Raw genomic sequence first — 21,194 nt, 5'->3', positions numbered from 1 at the left:
ATCTTTAGTTGACCAGAGATTACAGCTTTTAGTAACTTGATTGTTATTTTATACTTTCTCTTTTCTTTTTAGAATTAACACTACTTACTAACCAAAAATTAAAATGATGAAATGATACTGGGATTGGTTTTGTTTAAATAAAATTGAAACTCCAAAAATGTGGCTTAAAATTAGATAGGTAACTTTTTTTTACCTTTTTGTTTTACGTTTTAAAACAGGACAAAACATCCCTAAAATATGATTGACCTTTTGGCGTTATGTTGAGTATAATTAAAAAACTCCCCATCAACAAAACAATGATAGAAAACATACTTTTTTGTGTGTTATTGTTGTAATGCTGGAGTTTTAAGTCATCCAGAATGACATCGCGTCCTACAAAGGTCTATTGCAGTCGGGATCATGTCTTGGGTTCTCTGTTCAACCGGATCATAGATAATAAAGCACATTTCAACTTTTAAACATGAAAAGAGTTTTAATGAGAAAAACATACTTTTCGTCAGTGTTCTGATTTCTCATCTGTGTATAGATTAATTAAGAAACCTCAACGATGGAGATAGACGCTCGTTTATCTCTCATTCATAGATGCTTATAATCAATCATTAATTTTAATCATGCATTTTGCGAGTGAGTGAAGAGAAAGAATTTTTATTATTGTGTAATAACTTATTTATAAGTGTATATTCTCTTTTTATGTTGTAGGTTTGTGACAGCGTGGTCGCTTCTTGTATGAAACTTTTTGATTTGAATCATAAAACATGTGAGAGTTTTTTGATATGATTTGGTTGGATGTTTATCTGTGTTTTGGATACCTTTTGAAGGAAGAAGGTATATGATTCCAATAGAGTTAAATTCTAGCTTGCACTTTTATTTTACCACTGGTTTTATGCGGACTTGTAACATTTGTGATTTGATTCCTTTCTAAGTTTTGCATTCAGAGTGAATTAATTTTGTCCTGGGTGTCGGCAGATTCTCTTGTTTGTTGTACAGTCGACTTTCTCCAATTCGATCTCAAGGGGCCAGAAATTTCTTCGAATTAGAGAATAGCTCGAATTATAGAAAGTAAATTATACTTTATACTTTCAAGCAGAGAGGAGAAATATTTTTGTTCGAATTATAGAAAGATTTTGATAGCAGAGATTCGAATTAGAGAGAGTTGAATGTATGTAATGTGTGTTTGTACATTTCAAGATTTTAGGTTTTGTCTGGTTTCGTGAATTTCATAAGATATGGTCACATGAGTGAATTGCTCTTCCTGTGTTGTTCAAGCATCGTTATAGAATAAGCTATGGTTCGTACGCTTTCGTTCCCTTGGTAACTGCATGGTTGTAATGCTTGGCAATGCTGAGATTCCTACTCCTTTGGGAGTAGTACTGATTCCAAGATATTATCATCTAAACTAACTACAGTTGACGCTCTCTAATTCGATCTTCAAGTGAAATTGGATTTTCATCGAATAAGGAAGCTTGTCGAATAAGGGTGCGTTGTTCATAAGAGTTTCTTGTTGACGGGGACTTTATAAATATCATCGAATAAGGTAACCTATCGAATAGTAGAACATCGAATTAAAGAGCGTCAACTGTATGTAATTTAACCATCTTCGAAGGAAGGTCTCTTATCTACGCGTCTTTTAGGGTTCATACTGACCCCTTTTCATTAGAAACATAATGGTGTTGAAATTTGTAGAACCATTTTAAAAAAGCTTTCGTGCAGTAGATCAACTTTTATTTTCATGTCGGACAATAGAAATTGATAATCTCCATTACATGTTACATACCCCAAACACACCTTTTAATTAGATTAGTATTTTTTCGCAAGCATGTTCAACACTCATTTCATTTCTTTGGATAATACTCTTATTGTAGGTTTTACTTGTGGTTTAATCATTAGCGTTTTTTTTTGGCAATTATGGTCACATCTTTGTCTCTCGAAGCAAGTCCTTCTAGTAGAAGCGTGAGAGATTCTGTGAGTGTTTTGGACCCTGAAGGTACGGGTTCTGTTTGAGTGGTTTTTACTTAGATTTTGATAATCAGGTAAACTTCAAAGTGGAGAATTGAGCTAACACACCAATGGTTCGTTCGATCTTTAAACAATCTTTGATGGAAATAACTTTCAAGAAATAGACCTTGATTAGCTTGAAATGAACAATTTGTTTGTCTGGAAAGATGACATGTTGTAGACGTGTAAAGACATGATTCTTGACTAGAAAGATGTGAGCGCTATCATCTTTTAAGACATTTCTTTTCCTAGCGTTACAGAACTAATTTTGTACAGAATTTATGACCATACCATAGCTTACTTAATAGTTTTGTTGAAAAATGCTGTGGTTTAAATTGCCTATTGTATCCTAAGGGAATCTAAAGGAATTTAAACTCTGACACGACAAGTTATACTGTGAATTTTAGCCGTTATTTCATTTTGTTTCTTTTATAGTCAAAATAATAAAATAAACCCACCACGATGATCCTTTCGCCTCGAATTTTATCCAAGTCCAATAAATTCAAAGCAGCTCGATCGCTTTATTCTTCCGCCACCCGTCAACAACAAGCTCAAACCAAAAACACATTATCTGAAGAAATTTTTGCTTCAACGGGAAAATATGGTGCCCATAATTACGCCCCGATTCCTGTCGCTATCACAAGAGGCAAAGATATTTTCGTCTGGGACGTTGAAGGGCGTCGATACTACGATTTCTTAAGTGGCTATTCCGCTCTTAACCAAGGTCATTGTCACCCTAAAATTATTGATGCTTTAAAAACACAAGCAGAACGTTTAACCCTGACTTCAAGGGCGTTTTACAGTGACGCCCTTTCTGAATATCAAGAATACGCCACTACTTTGTTCGGTTATGACCGTATACTGCCAATGAATAGTGGCGCTGAAGGCGGTGAAACGGCTTGTAAATTAGCCCGGAAGTGGGGCTATCAAGTCAAAGGAATACCTGATAACCAGGCTAGAATTGTTTTTGCTGAAAATAACTTTTGGGGACGTACCCTTTCAGCTTGTTCAAGTTCAAGCGATCCAGATTGTTATGGTGATTATGGACCATATTTACCAGGGTTGGACATGGTGGCGTACAATGACTTAGCAGCATTAGAGGTAACGTTTTCATTTCATTTCGATTTTTGTAGATTTAGTTATTATTCCTCATAGGAAAGTTTTTGAGCACGAGTTTTGGGAGTCATAATGCAATGATATTCGGCTATAATATGAATGCTCGACGAAAAAGTACAAGTGTGCTAAGAGCCGTGACTCTAGAATCTACAAGAGACTCTGTCATTGTTGTTGTTATTTCTTTCAAGTTTTCTGCAATGTTTGATGAAAATTAAATAGTCCTTGTGGCTTTTTGATTGGAAATTGCAAATCCTTTTTTTTTAAATCACGCTATTTGTTGCTGTTTATTGTCTTACTTTGTGATCAATCTTTCATGCTTAATTTATGTTCGAATCCTTCTCAATGTGGAACAGGCTTTAAATTTTATTGTTATTTTCCAGGAAAAGCTAAAGGACCCGAACACATGCGCATTCATGGTTGAACCGATTCAAGGAGAAGCTGGTGTTGTTGTCCCTGATGCTGGATATTTGAAAGGTGTCCGTGCACTATGTGATAAGTACAATGTATGTTTGAATAGACCTTTTCATAAATTACGTCACGAACATCACTTGTCTGGTTTTGAAATTATTGGCATGGTGATTAACTCCCAGCGGATTTTATTAAAACTACTTTCTATTCATAAAAAAATCATTTAATGTCTCAAGGGACATAATCCTCATGGAAATTGCTTGAATACAAGGCAAGTGATGTTCGTGACGTAATTTATGAAAAGGTCTATTGATACTAGAAACAAAGTTTTACTTGAGCATGTTATCAGAAAATATTTCATGCTATAGTGAACCAAATTGAAGTAGGATCGCTCTTTTTCTAATAGAAATGTTTTGGCGGTCAAACAAATATTCGAACATCGCCGTCGCTAGACTCTATTTTTCGAAGCTGTTTTTGGCACAAAAAGTCAAATTTTCTAAATGGAAACACTCGCAGAAATATGAATGTTTCAAATTTATTTTTTATTTGCGATTTAGGTTTTGTGGATTGCAGATGAGGTTCAAACGGGGCTTTGCAGAACGGGAAGGTATTTTCATCGCTCGCATTTCTTTCAAACCATCATCAATTTACGTGTAGCACATAGCCATTTTTTGACATATTACTCCTTTTTTGTGACGTGTAAAAGTTTAAAGTCTTTGTCAAAGCGTAGAAACTTATAACGCTTCAACACTTGCTTATCAATCATCAATCTTCGCTTTTCAAGAATGCTGTGTGTCGACCACGATGACGTTAGACCAGATATGGTGGTCCTTGGAAAAGCTCTTTCCGGTGGCACTATGCCAGTAAGTTCTTTTTTTCTTTGGGTTAACCTTAATCCCTCAAAATATATACCATTTTATAGAAATTTTTATCGAAATAAATAACGGAATTGTTAGCAAACAAAACACGAGATTTTTACAGAAACGTCGTTGAATTTTCAACTAGGTCTGTTCCAAACCCTTCTCAAGGACTTTTGGACTCAAATATACTTTGATTGGAGTACATTTGTTTTCGATAGTTTTGAGAAAAGAGAAAAGTCCATGAAATATATGCCATTGATCCTTGAATGAGGTTTAACATGAAGAATATTGGCGTCAAATGTCGCATTGAAAAATGTCGCATTGATTTTCTTAAAAATACAGACAGTTTGACGCTGTTCCTCGCTGGAAAACTCGAGACAATCCGCCTTTGGCGTTAAGTGTATATATGTATTAGGTATATTTCCTTTCTCTTCAGATTTCAGCAGTTTTAGCAGATGATGAGGTGATGTTAACAATGGCGCCTGGTACCCATGGATCAACCTTCGGTGGTAACCCGTTAGCTTGCAAAGTAGCTATGGCCTCCTTGGATGTAAGTCTCTGTTTTTTCTTTCATCGATACAGATATCATACACCTTTACACACTACGTGGGCTTCTTACAGATATCCGTGAAAGTGTCTTCAGTTTTAAAGTCGACCTACCCGCTAAGTTGTTTTCTGGTTCACGTCAAATACTCGAAGGTTTTAATTTCGAAACATTACCAATCCCGGCGGACTTCAGCTCTAAAACGGGCGCACTTCCTATCATTAGGAAGTCTAGAATAGAAAAAAAGCAGGATAGATATTGAACTCGATATAACAGAAATTGCGAAACCATCCCACGCAAGTGGGATGGACTATTAAATGTTACTTGAGTTTCCTAATTTAAATTGACACACATCGAAAATTATTATAGGTGAATTTTTGTAGAATACCTGGTCAATTAGGTTAAGGTCAGTGGCCCTTTTTTCTGATTGGTGACTCTAGAAATATGCTACAGATCTTTCCTACACCTTTCTCGTGATGGCTCACCAGGAAAGTTTGTCTGTACACAAACCCAATATCTACGGCTAATTTCAAAATTCATTGCCGTAGAGAGGGTCTGTTGTCATTGTCTTTTCTGGTTTGAGATTTTTCAAACCAACCGCTACGATGGAGTGCTGTTGGAGGCGATAAGACAAAATGGAATTGTTAGCAAACAAAACACGAGATTTTTACAGAAACGTCGTTGAATTTTCAACTAGGTCTGTTCCAAACCCTTCTCAAGGACTTTTGGACTCAAATATACTTTGATTGGAGTACATTTGTTTCTTTGCAAAAGAATATACTCAGAGTATCTCTGTATGTTTTTATGTTCAAATTCAGTATTAATTCTACGGCATTCGATCTATGTAGAGTGGCTATAGTTTGTTTTGTTGGCATAACTTTTGTAATTAAAATGTTTGTATTTTTCTTTGGCGGACTACATGGAAAAATGGGGTGATTGGAAAATAATTTTCTGTTAGACAATTTTGAATATGTCTTCGTTACTTTTCAGCTTTTAGTTTGGTTCAAAAACATTAAAAAAGCAGCCAAAACATGCTGAGAAAGTGACCCTCAATGGACCTCATCCCTTTGTTTACAATTGTCGTACTTTGGCGGCCATTTTATTTCAATCAATTTTATTTATGTATTGAGTGCTAAACCCGGGGGGGGGCACTGGGTTTGCGGACTGACGGTATGTGCGGGCCAAAAATTGGCTTTTAAAATTGCACCCTTACAGTGCAGCAAAAATCAGTGAAAATCATACCCTTAGAGTGCATTTTCCCCAAAATTTTCGATCCTTTTCGTGCAAAAGATGGCCAAAATTCTAGCATTTTTGGTCAAAATATCTAGATTTTTCAAAAATTTTCTGAAATTTCTACCCTTACAGTGCATCTCTAGTTTTTCCGACCCTTACAGCGCATTTTAAACATATTGGAAAAGGTACCCTTAGGACCCGCACTACCCGTCGGTCTTTTTGCCCAGCTGCCCCCTGTTTTTCTTGAATAATATAAGTTTCAACGAGGATTTTGGGATGAAATCTTCCAAAAAGGTGGAGCACACGAGCTTAGAGCTTTGGTTTTGGTCCCAGGAGCGAAGAAGGATTCAATATTCCAAAATATTAGATTTTATGAACTTTGGAATTATGAGAGTTACGTGGCTCTTGGATTTATTCTGATGGTCTCAACATGTCACACGATCTCCATATTTTATGAAACAATGATGAAGAGCACTTTTGGATCCGAAATTCCATCCGGAAAACATCTCTGAACTTGAACAATTATAAAAGATACATTTCATCGTTAAAATGGGCTGATTACAATCTAAAATCAATCAAAAGTCAATTGCACTTTACGTTAAAACATTCTCAGATACCAAAAAGTGCGGTTTAACGAGCGTTTTAGGATTAAAAACTCCAATTTAAAGCGATTGAAGTGGTGCACCCAACCTCAGTCCCAACTTTTCGCAAAATGGAATTATTAATCCTTTGGGGCTCTATCTGAGCTTATTTTAAGGCATAGACGTAACGACATATCACGTATAACGTAAAAAATCAGTTTAGAGCCTTGTAGGATATTTCATTCCAGACTAATACGCTCATTTTGGATAAGGCAAAGTATGCTTCTTTCAATGAAGGATTCCATAATCCTTGGATGCTCTATTCTAGTGGAAAATTTTATTTTCGTGGTCTTAGGGACCCAAACCTTCCAAATAGTTAAATTCGAACTACTTAATGTCAAATAAACATACTCCAATCCTCAGTTCAAAAAGACTCAAACTCAAAAAGAAATCAGGAATAAGTAATTCCAAACTGCTCCCAGCTGGAAGATTTTTATTTAGGAATAGAAAGTACATAAATGCTCCATCCTGCAAAATTTCAGTTCTAAAGCCACATTATATCAAAAGTTATTGCTCTTGGAATCCATAATCCATTTTCATTATGGAACCGTTTAATCCTAACGTGCTCCTAACTTTCAAAGGTTATAAGTACTAGCTTAGTTTTTCTAGAAGGCTCGGGAAAAAAGGAATGGAATCTTCAATCCTTTGCCGATCCCCTGATATCCAATTAAGAAAAGGTGCACTTTGTATTTATTTTTAAAACGTGTTTTAAAAAACTTCACGTTTTCGCCAAAAGTGTAAAAAACACCGACTTAAAAACTTCGAAAATCGAGGAAATGTCTGACTTAAAGTACTTTTACGACAAAGACCGATGTCACAGAATAAGACCCACAAAACCTTTATGTTTACAGAGCTAACGTGGATTGTTACGTTGGACTAATGTTACCTATCTGGATTGAATCGAAATTCAGATGAATTATAACACAACTTTCAACGTATTCAATTACATCCAAGATGCACTTGCACTTTAATTTTAGTAACATTAATCGTTTAAGATAATCCTAATTAATTAATGGATATAAGGAAGTCCTTTAAAATTCAGGAAAAACGAGTTTTGTTTGACATTTTCGTAATATATGAATTTGACAGTTTAGAGGTTTATCAATCAAAAACAGAACTCCTTGTATGCAGTCATGGAAGAAGACGAGTACTGCTTACATAAAACTCGATGGAGTCATTTCTCAACGCTGAATGGAAAATTTGAAAATATTGCACACGCATTAACGTTGCTCTTCATTTTGACGTCAAATTCATTGCTTTTGTATGGACTTTACAAAACGAAACATACGAAGGGTTTCACCAACAGAATGTTCATTGTGATGAGTATCAGTGATTTGATTTGTGGATGTATTGTTATACCAATTTATTTTGCTAACATCTACATCGTAGGAGACGGTAAAAAATGTCACCAAATTTCGCAACTGGAAGGATATGTTTATATTTTCTTTTCGTTTGCAAGCTCGATCAACACGATGTTTTTATCGATGGACCGTTTCGTATTTATTCGATTCTCGTTCAAATACAAACAAGTTTTCAATAAAAAACGAACTTTGGCTCTCGCCTTGTATGTCAGCTATTCAGTGAGTTCGGGTCTTATCGTTATGGAAACAGACGTTATGAATGGTTTCTTTATTACAGCATTGGTGATTCTAACCATCGTATTTACTACTTCGATAACACTGAACATTTTTTTAGTCCGATATATTCGAAAACAGAATAAAAAAATTCGACGTCTTTCGAACACATACATGCAATCTTCGTACCAAAAGCGAGCCACACAGACAGTTATGATTATAACTTTGGTTTTAGTATTGACTCATCTACCACAGTTGGGTTTACTGGGTAGAATGTTTCGAAAATATAGAAACACCAAATTGAACTATGATGCAGCTTACATTATATACTTTCATTGGTCAAGACTATTAGTGCTAGCCAATGCTGGATTTAATGCTGTTGTTTTTTTATCAAAGAATCAACCTATTATCAAACTTTATAGAAAACATTGTAAATCTTTATCTATGAGATCTTTGAGATCTTTTACCTTTTTTAGTAGAAATACATCGACTTCAAATCAGTGAAATGACAGACTATTCATTCTATCCTATAGACTCAGACACAAAAATCCTGAAATTTCTGAGATAAGCGTAAAAACTCCTCATTAACCTTGCATTCGTCGAAGAGTTGTTACCAAGTACCATAATTTTAAAGAGAGAAATTTTTAAAACTTTTCAAAAGTCAAGGTGAAAAAAGGGAAGAAGAAAATAAAATTGATTTCTAAATCTTTTTTTGCTATTATAGCTTCATTTTTGGTACAGGAGTGAAAATTATAGTGCCAGAGAACGGTAGCAAGTTTATCAAAATTAAAGCATTGATTGAAAATGAGAAGCAAAGAATAGGTCTTTGGGGTTCCCACCAAAAGTCCTGTTCCAGACACAACTGAAGCCCCTGCAAGGGACGTCAATAAAATCAAGTGCAACGCAATACTTAGCCGCTGCGTACTCAGCGTTGTGTCTTACTGCAATTAACTCTCATGTTTACATTACAAAAATAAATGAGCAGTCAAGAATTGGCTTGTCTTGCGTCACCTTGTATAGGTATTATCAAGCTAAGCGACTGACTTTGCCCGAGGTTAAAATGTCACCTTGTTTAAATATGTATGATATATAGTTTTAGGAAGTGTTATCATAAAAATTTCATTCGCATTCATTTTCAGGAGAATTCAACTTCCTCCCTTCAAAAAAAGTAACATTACGGCAGGAAGCCATCGTATTTGTTTAGAGATCCATTATAAATACAACAAGAAATTCATTTTGTCCCTCTCAGCAGTTTTGTAATGTGCTTTTTGGACCTACCTCCGGGTGCCCCGGTGGATGTTCTATAAATTAACCCATGTCCGTTCGTTCGTTCGTCCGTTCGTCCGTCTGTTACTAGCTTTTCTCAGGATTGGCTCATTAGTTTTTTCTGATTTTTTGCACAATGATGCAAAATGGCAATGCCAAGAACGTGACGGAGCCCGATTTTTGAGAAAAAATTTATTTGGGCAAATTTGGGCCAAAAACTACCTAAAAATAGGGTTTTTTGGACTTTGTGCAAAATCCTGTCATTACTTTTATCTGATTTTTTGTACAAAGATGGAGGGCAAGATTCTCTAAAGAATGGTTGAGGTGGTTTTTCCCAGAAAATTCTAATTCGCCTCAAAAAACGGATTTTCGTATTTTGGGGGAAATTCCCTTTAACCAAATAAGAAAATATAGCTTTTAACAATGTTGACTCACTAGTATTTTCTGATTTTTTGCACAATGATGCAAAATGGCAATGCCTATAATGTGTCGGAGCCCGATTTTCGAAAAAAAATATATTTGGGCAAATTTGGGCCAAAAACTGCCTAAAAATAGGGTTTTTTGGACTTTGTGCAAAATCCTGTCATTACTTTTTTCTGATTTTTTGAACAAAGATGGAGGACAAGATTCTCTAAAGAATGGCTGAAGTGGTTTTTCCCGGAAAATTCTAATTCGCCTTAAAAAACGGATTTTCGTATTTTGGGGAAATTCCCTTTAACCAAATAAGAAAATATAGCTTTTCTCAATGTTAACTCATAATTTTTTTCTGATTTTTTGCACAATGATGCAAAATGGCAATGCCCAAAATGTGACGGAGCTAGATTTTTAAGGAAAATTATTTTGGGCAAATTTGGGCCAAAAACAGCTTAAAAGGTTTTTTGGAATGGTTTAAGTGATTTTCGTAATTGGGGAAATTCCTTCTTACAATTTTACATTATTCAACACACAAGCTTTATTTTTCCATTCTGAATTTTTGTATAATAATTGTCACTTTTTTCTTATTTTCATCTGATGTTAATCATTAGGTAGGTCCATTCAGCATGTTGCTTGTTTCATTTATGTTAATTTTTGGGAGTGATATTATCAATAGTCACAAATACGCTGATCTTTTGGTTGCAGTCATGGGCGCAGTCATGGGGGCTTACGAGGATTGTATTTACACTACTCAATGGAGTCATTTCTCAACGCTGAATGGAAAATTTGAAAATATTGCCAACGCGTTAACGTTGCTCTTCATTTTGACGTCAAATTCATTGCTTTTGTATTGACTTTACAAAACGAAACACACGAAGGGTTTCACCAACAGAATGTTCATTGTGATGAGTATCAGTGATTTGATTTGTGGATGTATAGTTATACCAATTTATTTTGCAAACATCTACATCGTAGGAGACGGTAAAAAATGTCACCAACTTTCGCAACTGGAAGGATATATTTCTTGACTTTGAACGGGCAAATTTTTTCAATATTTAAGGCCTGATCATGACTTCACGAAAATAGAAAAAATGCAATATCTCGAGTCTGGGGTTAAGACGAACAATTAAAGATTAAAGTGAAAAGATGATTTTTGTCTTCAACCCTGATTCTGCATTTAGGAGGAAATCGCAAAATTTTGGCTTCTATTTCTCCAGTCCTCGAAAAATTCCACCAACCCTAAAAAACGCCAACCGAAGGCGGTGTAAAAAGGACTTAGAATACAGTATTAATCCACATTAAGTATTCTAGAATGTCTTTTTGCAAGATCACTGTTTCGAAAATATGCTCATTAGTTGCTTTTTACAAGACAACCAATCATATTGAATTGGTATGTTAAAAACCCGTCACTTGACCAATCATGACCAAATTATTGTCATTTTATGATGCTGACATGCATATTTTAGTTAAAAATTTACAAGACAGGAGGTCAACAACATTAGTAACATGTGGTGACAAAGTGGTGCTCTTTACCAAGGGAGAGCTAAATTCAAAGTTTTTGGAGGAAAGAGGAGACAGGAGGTTTGAATTTCTCCAAGCTGCTAAAATCCAATACATTTAGCGCTCAACAACAGATAAGCGAATAAGAGTCTTATCAATGAACGGAACAGGCCCCTATCAAGGACAGCATTCAATATATATCCTAGGAAGGTCATGAGAGTCAAGTCTGCCAACTCGTTATCGCGACATACAGAGCGGCTAGTTGTATAATAACTATACTCGAATCAAACGACTCGATAGTACAGTGCATCCTTGCATGATCGAACCTGACAAGTATTGGCAACGACACTACACTAGCCAGGCATATCTCCCTACACTCTTATATCGGAGAATATACCATTTAGGAGTTAATAATGTTAGTTTGTATAAACAACTGGAAACACCCGGCTTTATTGAGAGCTTAGTAGGACGCACAGGAGCCTGTGTGTTGAATTTTCATGTAAATTGCTATATTAATGTTCTTCAGTTTGCCTTACCCTACCACCCTAATTTAAGTCGTCTAGCGTATAACCCCTTTCGTCTCATATTACCGAGTTTATGTATCGGAGGATATCGAAGGCGACGGTAAGTGAAATGATATAAAACAAAGCCGATAGTTGATGTACGGCCCTATATCTCCTTTGCTCACCTAAACAGACGACGGTGTTTTTACCGTCGTCGAGCAAAGTGGACGGTGATTTTGGAAACATGTCAACTTTGTTTCATACCGTCGCCCTCGATTTATCTCGAATACATAAACTCGCTACTGGTATAAAGTAGGAAACAGACATATTTCTGGTACGATGGAGTGATGGAAAGTAACCTTTGCTGACCAGATCACTTAATTTTCCAAGTTGACAACAAGAACGTTATGATACTCTTTAACAAAGGCATCTTTATTGCACTGTTTGGTTTCTAAGAAAATGTGAATACGGACTTTTGAGGACAGGTGTTTGAAAAGGGAAATCGAAAGGATTACAAGCTATAATGGGTTCATGAGTTTTAAGATGAATATTTTATTTTTTATAATTGGTAAAATGATTACGATAATATAATAAGTCGTGCCAGAAAAAGTTTTATATATTGTTACAGTTTCACGTAAACGTTATTTCACTTGATTTATCACTCAGCTAGATTTTTCAGGGACAAGAATTTTATTTCTTTGGGTTGTTACCCTTCGTCTTCCCTTAAAGCTTTTGTTTTTAAATTTGAGTGATATCGTTTGCTCAACAATTTTAATTCACCAGCTTTTTCACATTGGATTTACACGTATGTGGAGCAAGATTGGTCAGAAAGAGGAAAACGAAAACATTTTTTTCTTATAGCAGCACAATATAACAATAGGCTGACACTGTCCTGATATGAAATATGTGTTTGATATGAAACGGGAACAATTATGTAAAAATAAAACCTTTAGATATCTGACAGGGTCCAAAATTTACTGACTAGGTCGACCTTTGGTCATTTTTACCATGTTTCAGGGTGAAAATTAGATTTTTTTTTTCAATTTCTCGTTCTGACAGGGTCCCAAATTTACCGAACATTCACTTTTCAGACTCCTGCGGCACGTCCCAGTCGGCCGTCAAGGCCAGTGCCCCCGGATGTGTATCGATCGACTGAATGAAGGCATAATTACGTTGAATAATTAATAATATTATTTACACTAAATCACATTAAAGGTAAATTTGACACAGCTTTTAAACCGCGGATTGAATCAAAACGTTTAGCTGAATATTGGAGGATAGAAAAGTCTTTGTTTTTTCTTTCATCGATACAGATATCATACACCTTTACACACTACGTGGGCTTCTTACACATTTCCGTGAAAGTGTCTTCAGTTTTAAAGTCGACCTACCCGCTAAGTTGTTTTCTGGTTCACGTCAAATACTGGAAGGTTTTAATTTCGAAACATATATACAAATCCCACTGTTGACAAACGGCGCTCTAAAACTCGAAATAACCGAAATTGCGAAAGCTTTTCCATTCGCAAGTTGGATGAACAAAATACTACTTGAGTTTCCTAATTTATTTGAAACACATCATCGAAAATTATTATGGGTGAATTTTTGTAGAATACCTGGTCAATTATGTTAGGATCAGTGACCCTTCTTCCTGATAGATGACTTTAGAAATATGTTTCTGATCTTTCCTACACCTTTCTCGTGATGGCTCACCAGGAAAGTTAACAAAATTATATACTCGGCTCAGATTTCTTTACTTCATTCTGAAGTGTTCTTGGAATCATTTGACTACATTCTCAATACAAGTGTGTAAGCTAATATCAATTGTTAACGATGGTACTGAATTACACTGTCACCTTAATTGCCCATTACTTTTTGTTTCATACGCAAACTGGAACTAATCAACTTTTATGTATTGAGTGCACCGCAAGAAAGTTTAACATCAATTTTCTCAAGTTCTATAGTGATTTGATAAACTGAATACAGTGCCGTAGGAAGCATTTTCATATTGGGGGGAGGCTGAAGTTTAGTGACACCGCGAGGGCCAACCATGGTTTGGCCCGAGGGAGAAAATTTTGAAAATTTGAGCTCTAGATTGCTTAAAAATACACTCAAAACATGCACATAAAGACAATTATGACAAATTAAAAAAAAAACTTTGCATTTTGCAAAATAACAATTCTTGAAAAAATTATTAGGGGCATAGCCCCCTCCCCCCCCCCCCCAGTGTTGCTACGGCACTGGAATATTTTTACTTCGGAAAGTAAAGTACATTCAATTTGGTCGAGATGATCAAAAGATGTTTCTCAAAAGAATAAAATAATAGTCCTTTAGGTTTACAGAGCTAATGTGGATTGTTACGTTAGATTAATGTTACCTGTCTGGATTGAATCGAAATTCAGATGAATTATAACACACTTTCAACGTATTCAATTACATCCAAGATACTTGCAATTTAATTTTAGTAACATTACGTCAACTAATCGTTTAAGATAATCCTAATTAATTAATGGATATAAGGAAGTCCTTTAAAATTCAGGAAAAATAAGTTCTGTTAGGCTCAGCACATTTTCGTAATGTATGAATTTGAGAGCATAGAGGTTTATCAATCAAAAACAGAACTCCTTGTATGCAGTCATGGAAGAAGACGAGTACTGCTTATATAAAACTCAATGGAGTCATTTCTCAACGCTCAATGGAAAATTTGAAAATATTGCCAATGCGTTAACGTTGCTCTTCATTATGACGTCAAATTCATTGCTTTTATATGGACTTTACAAAACGAAACACACGAAGGGTTTCACAAACAGAATGTTCATTGTGATGAGTATCAGTGATTTGATTTGTGGATGTATAGTTATACCAATTTATTTTACTAACATCTACATTGATAAAGTTCCATTCAAATGTGATCGACTTTCGCAAATCGGAGGACATGTTTTCAGTTTTTTCTCGATTGCAAGCTCGATCAACACGATGTTTCTATCGATTGACCGCTTCGTATTCATTCGATTTCCGTTCAAATACAAACAAGTGTTCAACAAAAAACTAACATTGGCTCTGGCACTGCTAATCAGTTTTTCTATCAGTGGAGTCTTTTTTATGTTTAAAACAGATGCTCTTGAGAGTGTTTATATTACAGTCATAGCACTAATAACCATTGTTTTTATGGTTTCAATAACACTGAATATTTTTCTGGTCAAATACATTCGAAAGCAAAGCAAAGAAATCAGACGTCTTTCAAATACATACATGCAATCTTCGTACCAAAAGCGAGCCACACAGACAGTCATGATTATAACTTTGGTTTTAGTATTGACCCGCCATCTACCGCAGTTAGGTGTTACCATCAGTCTGCTTCAAAGTGATCCACAAAGTAATAACAATCAATCTACCATCATACTTTTCCACTGGTCAAGACTTTTGATGCTATCCAATGCTGGACTTAATGCTGTTGTTTATATATCAAAGAATCAACCCATTATAAAACTGTATCGAAAACATTGTAAATCTTTGTCTATGAGATCTTTTACTTTATCTAGTAGAAATATAGATGCAAGACATTGAATTTTTGTCGCTTTAATTACACCACTTTACAGAAAACCATGAACAACAGTCTATATTTTGAATAATTCAGAGACTGAAGTCGTTAATATAAGTGTTATATGATGACAATGACTTTTCCAGAAAAAAAATTGCAAATTTACCCTCCCCCCCCAGGCAAATTTTGATGCTTTTTCGCTACCCCCGGGCAATATATCCTCCAACCCCTAATGTACGGACATTTTCTAGAAGAGCCCAATGCAATATAGTAGGGGGGAATTTGTTCATTTTTTTGAGGTCGCTCGATTGTTTTGGTCAAAGCACTTGTTATACATTTTAGAAAAGCTAAGGGGTAGGGGAATCAAAATACCTTAGGTTCCAATTTTTTTTTCGGATACTGATTTTCGGACAAATATGACGGTCTCAGGAAAAAATTACAGGATCAAAACTTAATGAAAATTTTAGCTTGAGAAAACGGAGACCTGTTGTATATTTTTGGAAAGCTCTCTAAAAGTTAAAATTAGAGATATATTGCAAGTATAGGTGATTTCAGTACCTAACTCGAGATATTGAGCAAAAGCGCAAAAACTGGACAAAACAGCTGTTTCTGGCTAAAAACACTGTTTTTAAGGGTTAATATCTCGAGTTAGGTACAGAAATCACCTATACTTGCAATATATCTCTAATATTGGAGAGGGAAAAGTTTGTTGATATTTTTCAAGTTGACAATAAACCAGTTATCACACTTTACTCGTACAATATAGGATATATTTTTCGAGTTCAGAGTTTTCTATATTTTCCTCACTTAAAGGATCGGAAATTATGACGAAAAATCTTAACTCGAAAAATATATCCCATATTGTACTCTGTACCGTGCGATAACTATTACTTGCAGTTTCACGTAAGCGTTATTTCACTTGATTTATCACTCAGCTAGATTTTTCAGGGACAAGAATTTTATTTCTTTGGGTTGTTCCCCTTCGTCCCCCCTTAAAGGTTTTGTTTTTAAATAAGAGTGGTATCGTTTGCTTACTCAACAATTTTAATTCACAAGCTTTTTCACATTGAATTGACACGTATTTGGAGCAAGATTGGTCAGAAAGAAGAAAAGAAAAACATTTTTTTCTTATATCATGACAATATAACAATAGGCTGACACTGTCCTGGTATAAAATATGAGTCTGATATGAAACGGGAACACTTATATAAAAATAAAACCTTTAAGGAACAGAAAGATGTGGATAAAGTAAAAGGAATTGTGTATCTGGGTGGACTTAGGCGAAATTGCGTACGGGGATGTGCCGCTGATCAGGGTCCCTTTTTAGGCTCTAAAGATATCTGACAGGATCCCAAATTTATTGATTTTCAAATTGTGTATCTGACAGGGTCGACCTTTGGTCACTTTTACCATGTTTCCGGGTGAAGATTAGAATTTTTTTCAATTTTTCGTTCTGACAGGGTTCCAAATTTACCGAACATTCATATTTGACAGGGCCCACTTTTCAGACTCGTCCCAGTCGGCCGTCAAGGCCAGTGCCCCAGGATGTGTATCGACTGAATGAAGGCATATTTACGCCGTTAAATATTAATAATATTATTTACACTAAATCACATTAAAGGAAAATTTGACACAGCTTATTATAAACCGCGGATTGAATCAAATGTAATCGTCGAAACGTAAGGCTGAATATTGGAGGATAAAAATGTCACTGGTTTGAAGTCTTTGTATTTCTACTAGAAAAAGAAAAAGATCTCAGAGATGACGTTGATTCTTTGACATAAAAGCCGGCATAAAAGCAAAAGTATTTAGTCCAGCATTGGATAGTACCAAGAGTCTTGACCAGTTAAAAAACGAAATGTAGGCTTGCTTATGAGCATTTTCGATTTGCGGAAACCGAGTGCAGTTTTTAAGATCTCCTGAAATATAGATGTTAGCAAAATGAAGAGCAACGTTAGCGCGTTGGCAACATTTTCAAATTTTCCATTACACGTTGAAAAATGACTCCATCGAGTATAAGACCTACCGTAACTTGGTCTAATGCCGACACTCCTCCTATAGTTCCGACACCCTTTTTGGACCTACCCCGGTGGGGTAGAGGTCCTTTAAATTAACCGATGTCCGTCCGTTCGTCTGTTCGTCCGTTCGTCCGTCTGTTACCAGCTTTTCTCAGGATTGGCTCATTAGTTTTTTCTGATTTTTGGCACAATGATGCAAAATGGCAATGCCCAAAATATGACGAAGCCCGATTTTGAAAAAAAAAATTTTTCCGGCCGAAAATGCCGGAAATATGCCGGAAAAACTGGTTTTTTGGCATTTTCTCGAGATTTTATCATTAATTTTTTCTGATTTTTTGCTCAAAGATGCGTATTAACAATGCCCAAAACATGGCCGAGTCCGATTTTTGAGAAAAAATTTTTTCCGGCCGAAAATGCCGGAAATATGCCGGAAAAACTGTTTTTTTGGCATTTTCTCGAGATTTTATCATTAGTTTTTTCTGATTTTTTGCTCAAAGATGCGTATTAACAATTCCCAAAACATGGCCGAGTCCGATTTTTGAGAAAAAATTTTTTCCGGCCGAAAATGCCGGAAATATGCCGGAAAAACTGTTTTTTTGGCATTTTCTCGAGATTTTATCATTAGTTTTTTCTGATTTTTTGCTTAAAGATGCGTATTAACAATGCCCAAAAAATGGCCGAGTCCGATTTTTGAGAAAAACTTTTTTCCGGCCGAAAATACCGGAAATATGCCGCAAAAACTGTTTTTTTGGCATTTTCTCGAGATTTTATCATTAGTTTTTCTGATTTTTTGCTCAAAGATGCGTATTAACAATTCCCAAAACATGGCCGAGTCCGATTTTTGAGAAAAAATTTTTTCCGGCCGAAAATGCCGGAAATATGCCGGAAAAACTGTTTTTTTTGGCATTTTCTCGAGATTTTATCATTAGTTTTTTCTGATTTTTTGCTTAAAGATGCGTATTAACAATGCCCAAAAAATGGCCGAATCCGATTTTTGAGAAAAACTTTTTTCCGGCCGAAAATACCGGAAATATGCCGCAAAAACTGGTTTTTTGGCATTTTCTCGAGATTTTATCAATAGTTTTTTCTGATTTTTTGCTCAAAGATGCGTGATAACAATGCCCAAAACATGACCGAGTCCGATTTTTGAGAATAATTTTTTTCCGGCCGAAAATGCCGGAAATATGCCGGAAATCGCCGTTTTTCTGGAATTTCATTGCACTTTCATAATGAAATTATCCAGCACAGAAATTTCTGCGAAGTATCTCCTGGCTCTAAAATCTTTTGATGAAACCATTGTCAAACAAAGTTATAAAAAAAAAAAGTTTCAGCGTTAACAGTTTGTCGGAGCCAGATTTCCAGGCTATGCGTATCAAAAGGTTCATGAATAGATTTTTGATTGCTTCTCCATCCAAAAATTTACTATCATGTTACCGTTATTAAAGGTGATGAGTTTAACTGCAAAATTAGTGATAAAATAGTTCCATACGTATTGATTTACAAAAAATGCAATCGAGAAATTGATTCTTTGCCTCTGAACTCCGATGATAACATTCGTGACCGAACCTCTAGTAAAGATAGAATTTTCATTGAAAGTTCAGAAATTCCCAATACTTTCAAAATTGAATCAAAGTTAGTTGGAACCGACAAAGATAAACCTAAAGAGATAAATACAAATGGCAATTCGAATACCATTGATTTTTCTATTGATCAATCATCAAATATTCAACCAGAAAAAATGATGAAAAGTGCCCTCCTCAAAGAATTAGAAAATCAAGAACGTAAAGTCACGGCATCGAAAAACAAGCTAGAGTCCGATATTATTAGGTCTACTCCTTTCAAAAGGAAGCGAAATTTCACAAATGTGTCAAAAAAGACTGCAATGAAAAAAGCCAGGTATAATCTGGATGATGTCAAAAAAGAGCTTTTTAAAGACACTGATAGAAAACGAAAGAAATATATCAGGGATAACCAAGACGAATTTGAGAAAGAAAATATTCTTAAATCTGATAAACTAAGAAAGGAAATTTTGAGGAAAAATCAAAGCCAATTCGACAAAGCAAAGGAAAGAAAATCTGCTTCAAAAAGAATGGAAAATTTAAGACAATATCAAGACGAATCAGACAAAGTAAAAGTTCGAAGATCTGACCAATTAAGAAAGGAAAATTTAAGAAAAAATCTAGATGAATCAGACAAAGCAAAAGAACGAAAATCTGCTTCAAAAAGAATGGTAGATTTGAGACAATATCAAGACGAATCAGACAAAGTAAAAGTTCGAAGATCTGACCAATTAAGAAAGGAAAATTTAAGAAAAAATCTAGATGAATCAGACAAAGTTAAAGAACGAAAATCTGCTTCAAAAAGAATGGAAATTTTAAGAAAAAATCTAGACGAATCAGACAAAGCAAAAGTTCGAAGATCTGACCAATTAAGAAAGGAAAATTTAAGAAAAAATCTAGACGAATCAGACAAAGCAAAAGTTCGCGAAAAAGATAAAATGAGGAAAGAAACTCATCGGTTTCTAAATAAATCAGAAAGGAAAAAAGAGTTTGATAAAGTACAAGGTAAAAGTATGGTTGACCCATCGATCACCCTAACTAAAGCATTTGAAATCGTTCAGCAAGATTTTGAGTGTGCTATAAAAGAAGGCCCAACAAATAAATGTCATATTTGCATAAAATGGGAGTATAAAGGAAACGGTAAAAGATTTCTCCACAAAGAATATGAAAATTTGACCATGTTTGAATTGTGTGATGTATGTAATACTGATTGCGATTCTGAAGAAATTTACTGGATTTGCAACTCATGTGATAAAGCCATAAAAAAAGAGCAACTCCCTGTACAAGCACAAGCCAATAATCTCCATTTATCACCAAAACTTCCAGAGTTAGAGGAATTATGTCCAATAGAAATGATGCTAGTTTCCCAAATAATTCTGTTTATGTTCATTGTACCAAAGCATAAAGGAGGACAGCAAGGTTTAAAAGGACAGTGTGTAATGGTACCAGCAAATCTTGACAAAATTCAAAAGGTTTTACCAAGAGTTTGCAGTGACGAATTTTTGATTTCACTTGCTTTAAAACGACGTCTTTCTGATAAAAGTTCAGTAAACAAACAAAACATACGACCTGCTTTCGTAACAAAAGCATTACAAAAATTAGTTGAAGTCAATAAATTTTATGAAAATGTTACACCAAATTCTAGATGGGAGGATGAAAGTTTACGATCAGACCCAGAATTATGGTCACTTTTAACTGATAAGAATGCTCAACCTCAGGAAGATGAAAGCGATAGCGATGATAACATTGAAGGAAATGATCACAATCTTGAAAGACAAATGAAAAATAATAACTCCTCTCAACCAACTTTGTTATATGATATTGATGGTGCAACGATTTCTTCAGATAACGCTATCGATATTGCTCACCAACAATCTACTACTGACATATCATCTGATCAAGTTGTCAATATTGCTCCCTGTGAAAATGAAATACCAGTATCATTTTATTCAGAACCTGATTGGGAAGCTCTTGCATATCCAGCCCACTATCCTGATGCAAAAAATCATTTTAATTCTCCGAGAG

The 21,194-nt window shown here is 35.1% G+C and overlaps 1 protein-coding gene and 1 long non-coding RNA gene across 2 annotated transcripts in view; both read left to right on the top strand.

Annotated features, from left to right (window-relative positions):
* The first annotated feature begins 76 nt into the window (after window positions 1-76).
* Window positions 77-772, top strand: LOC136810427 (uncharacterized). Its single transcript, XR_010847105.1, has 2 exons — window positions 77-178; window positions 700-772. It is a non-coding gene; the product is annotated as an uncharacterized lncRNA (long non-coding RNA).
* A 1,661-nt stretch (window positions 773-2,433) lies between these two features.
* Window positions 2,434-21,194, top strand: part of LOC136810426 (ornithine aminotransferase, mitochondrial-like) — a 38,458-nt gene continuing 19,697 nt past the window's right edge. Inside the window, exons 1-5 of the mRNA XM_067066991.1 lie at window positions 2,434-3,096; window positions 3,492-3,614; window positions 4,077-4,126; window positions 4,304-4,382; window positions 4,816-4,929. Coding sequence (XP_066923092.1) covers window positions 2,458-3,096; window positions 3,492-3,614; window positions 4,077-4,126; window positions 4,304-4,382; window positions 4,816-4,929 — 1,005 coding nt within the window. The 5' untranslated portion in view covers window positions 2,434-2,457. The remainder of the gene's footprint in view (window positions 3,097-3,491; window positions 3,615-4,076; window positions 4,127-4,303; window positions 4,383-4,815; window positions 4,930-21,194) is intronic.

Source organism: Clytia hemisphaerica, unplaced genomic scaffold (assembly GCF_902728285.1).
Source record: "Clytia hemisphaerica strain Z4C2 unplaced genomic scaffold, Clytia hemisphaerica genome assembly, whole genome shotgun sequence".
Classification (NCBI taxonomy): domain Eukaryota; kingdom Metazoa; phylum Cnidaria; class Hydrozoa; order Leptothecata; family Clytiidae; genus Clytia; species Clytia hemisphaerica.
The sequence above is the reverse complement of the archived record's forward strand: the minus strand, read 5'-3'. Positions and strand labels throughout refer to the sequence as shown.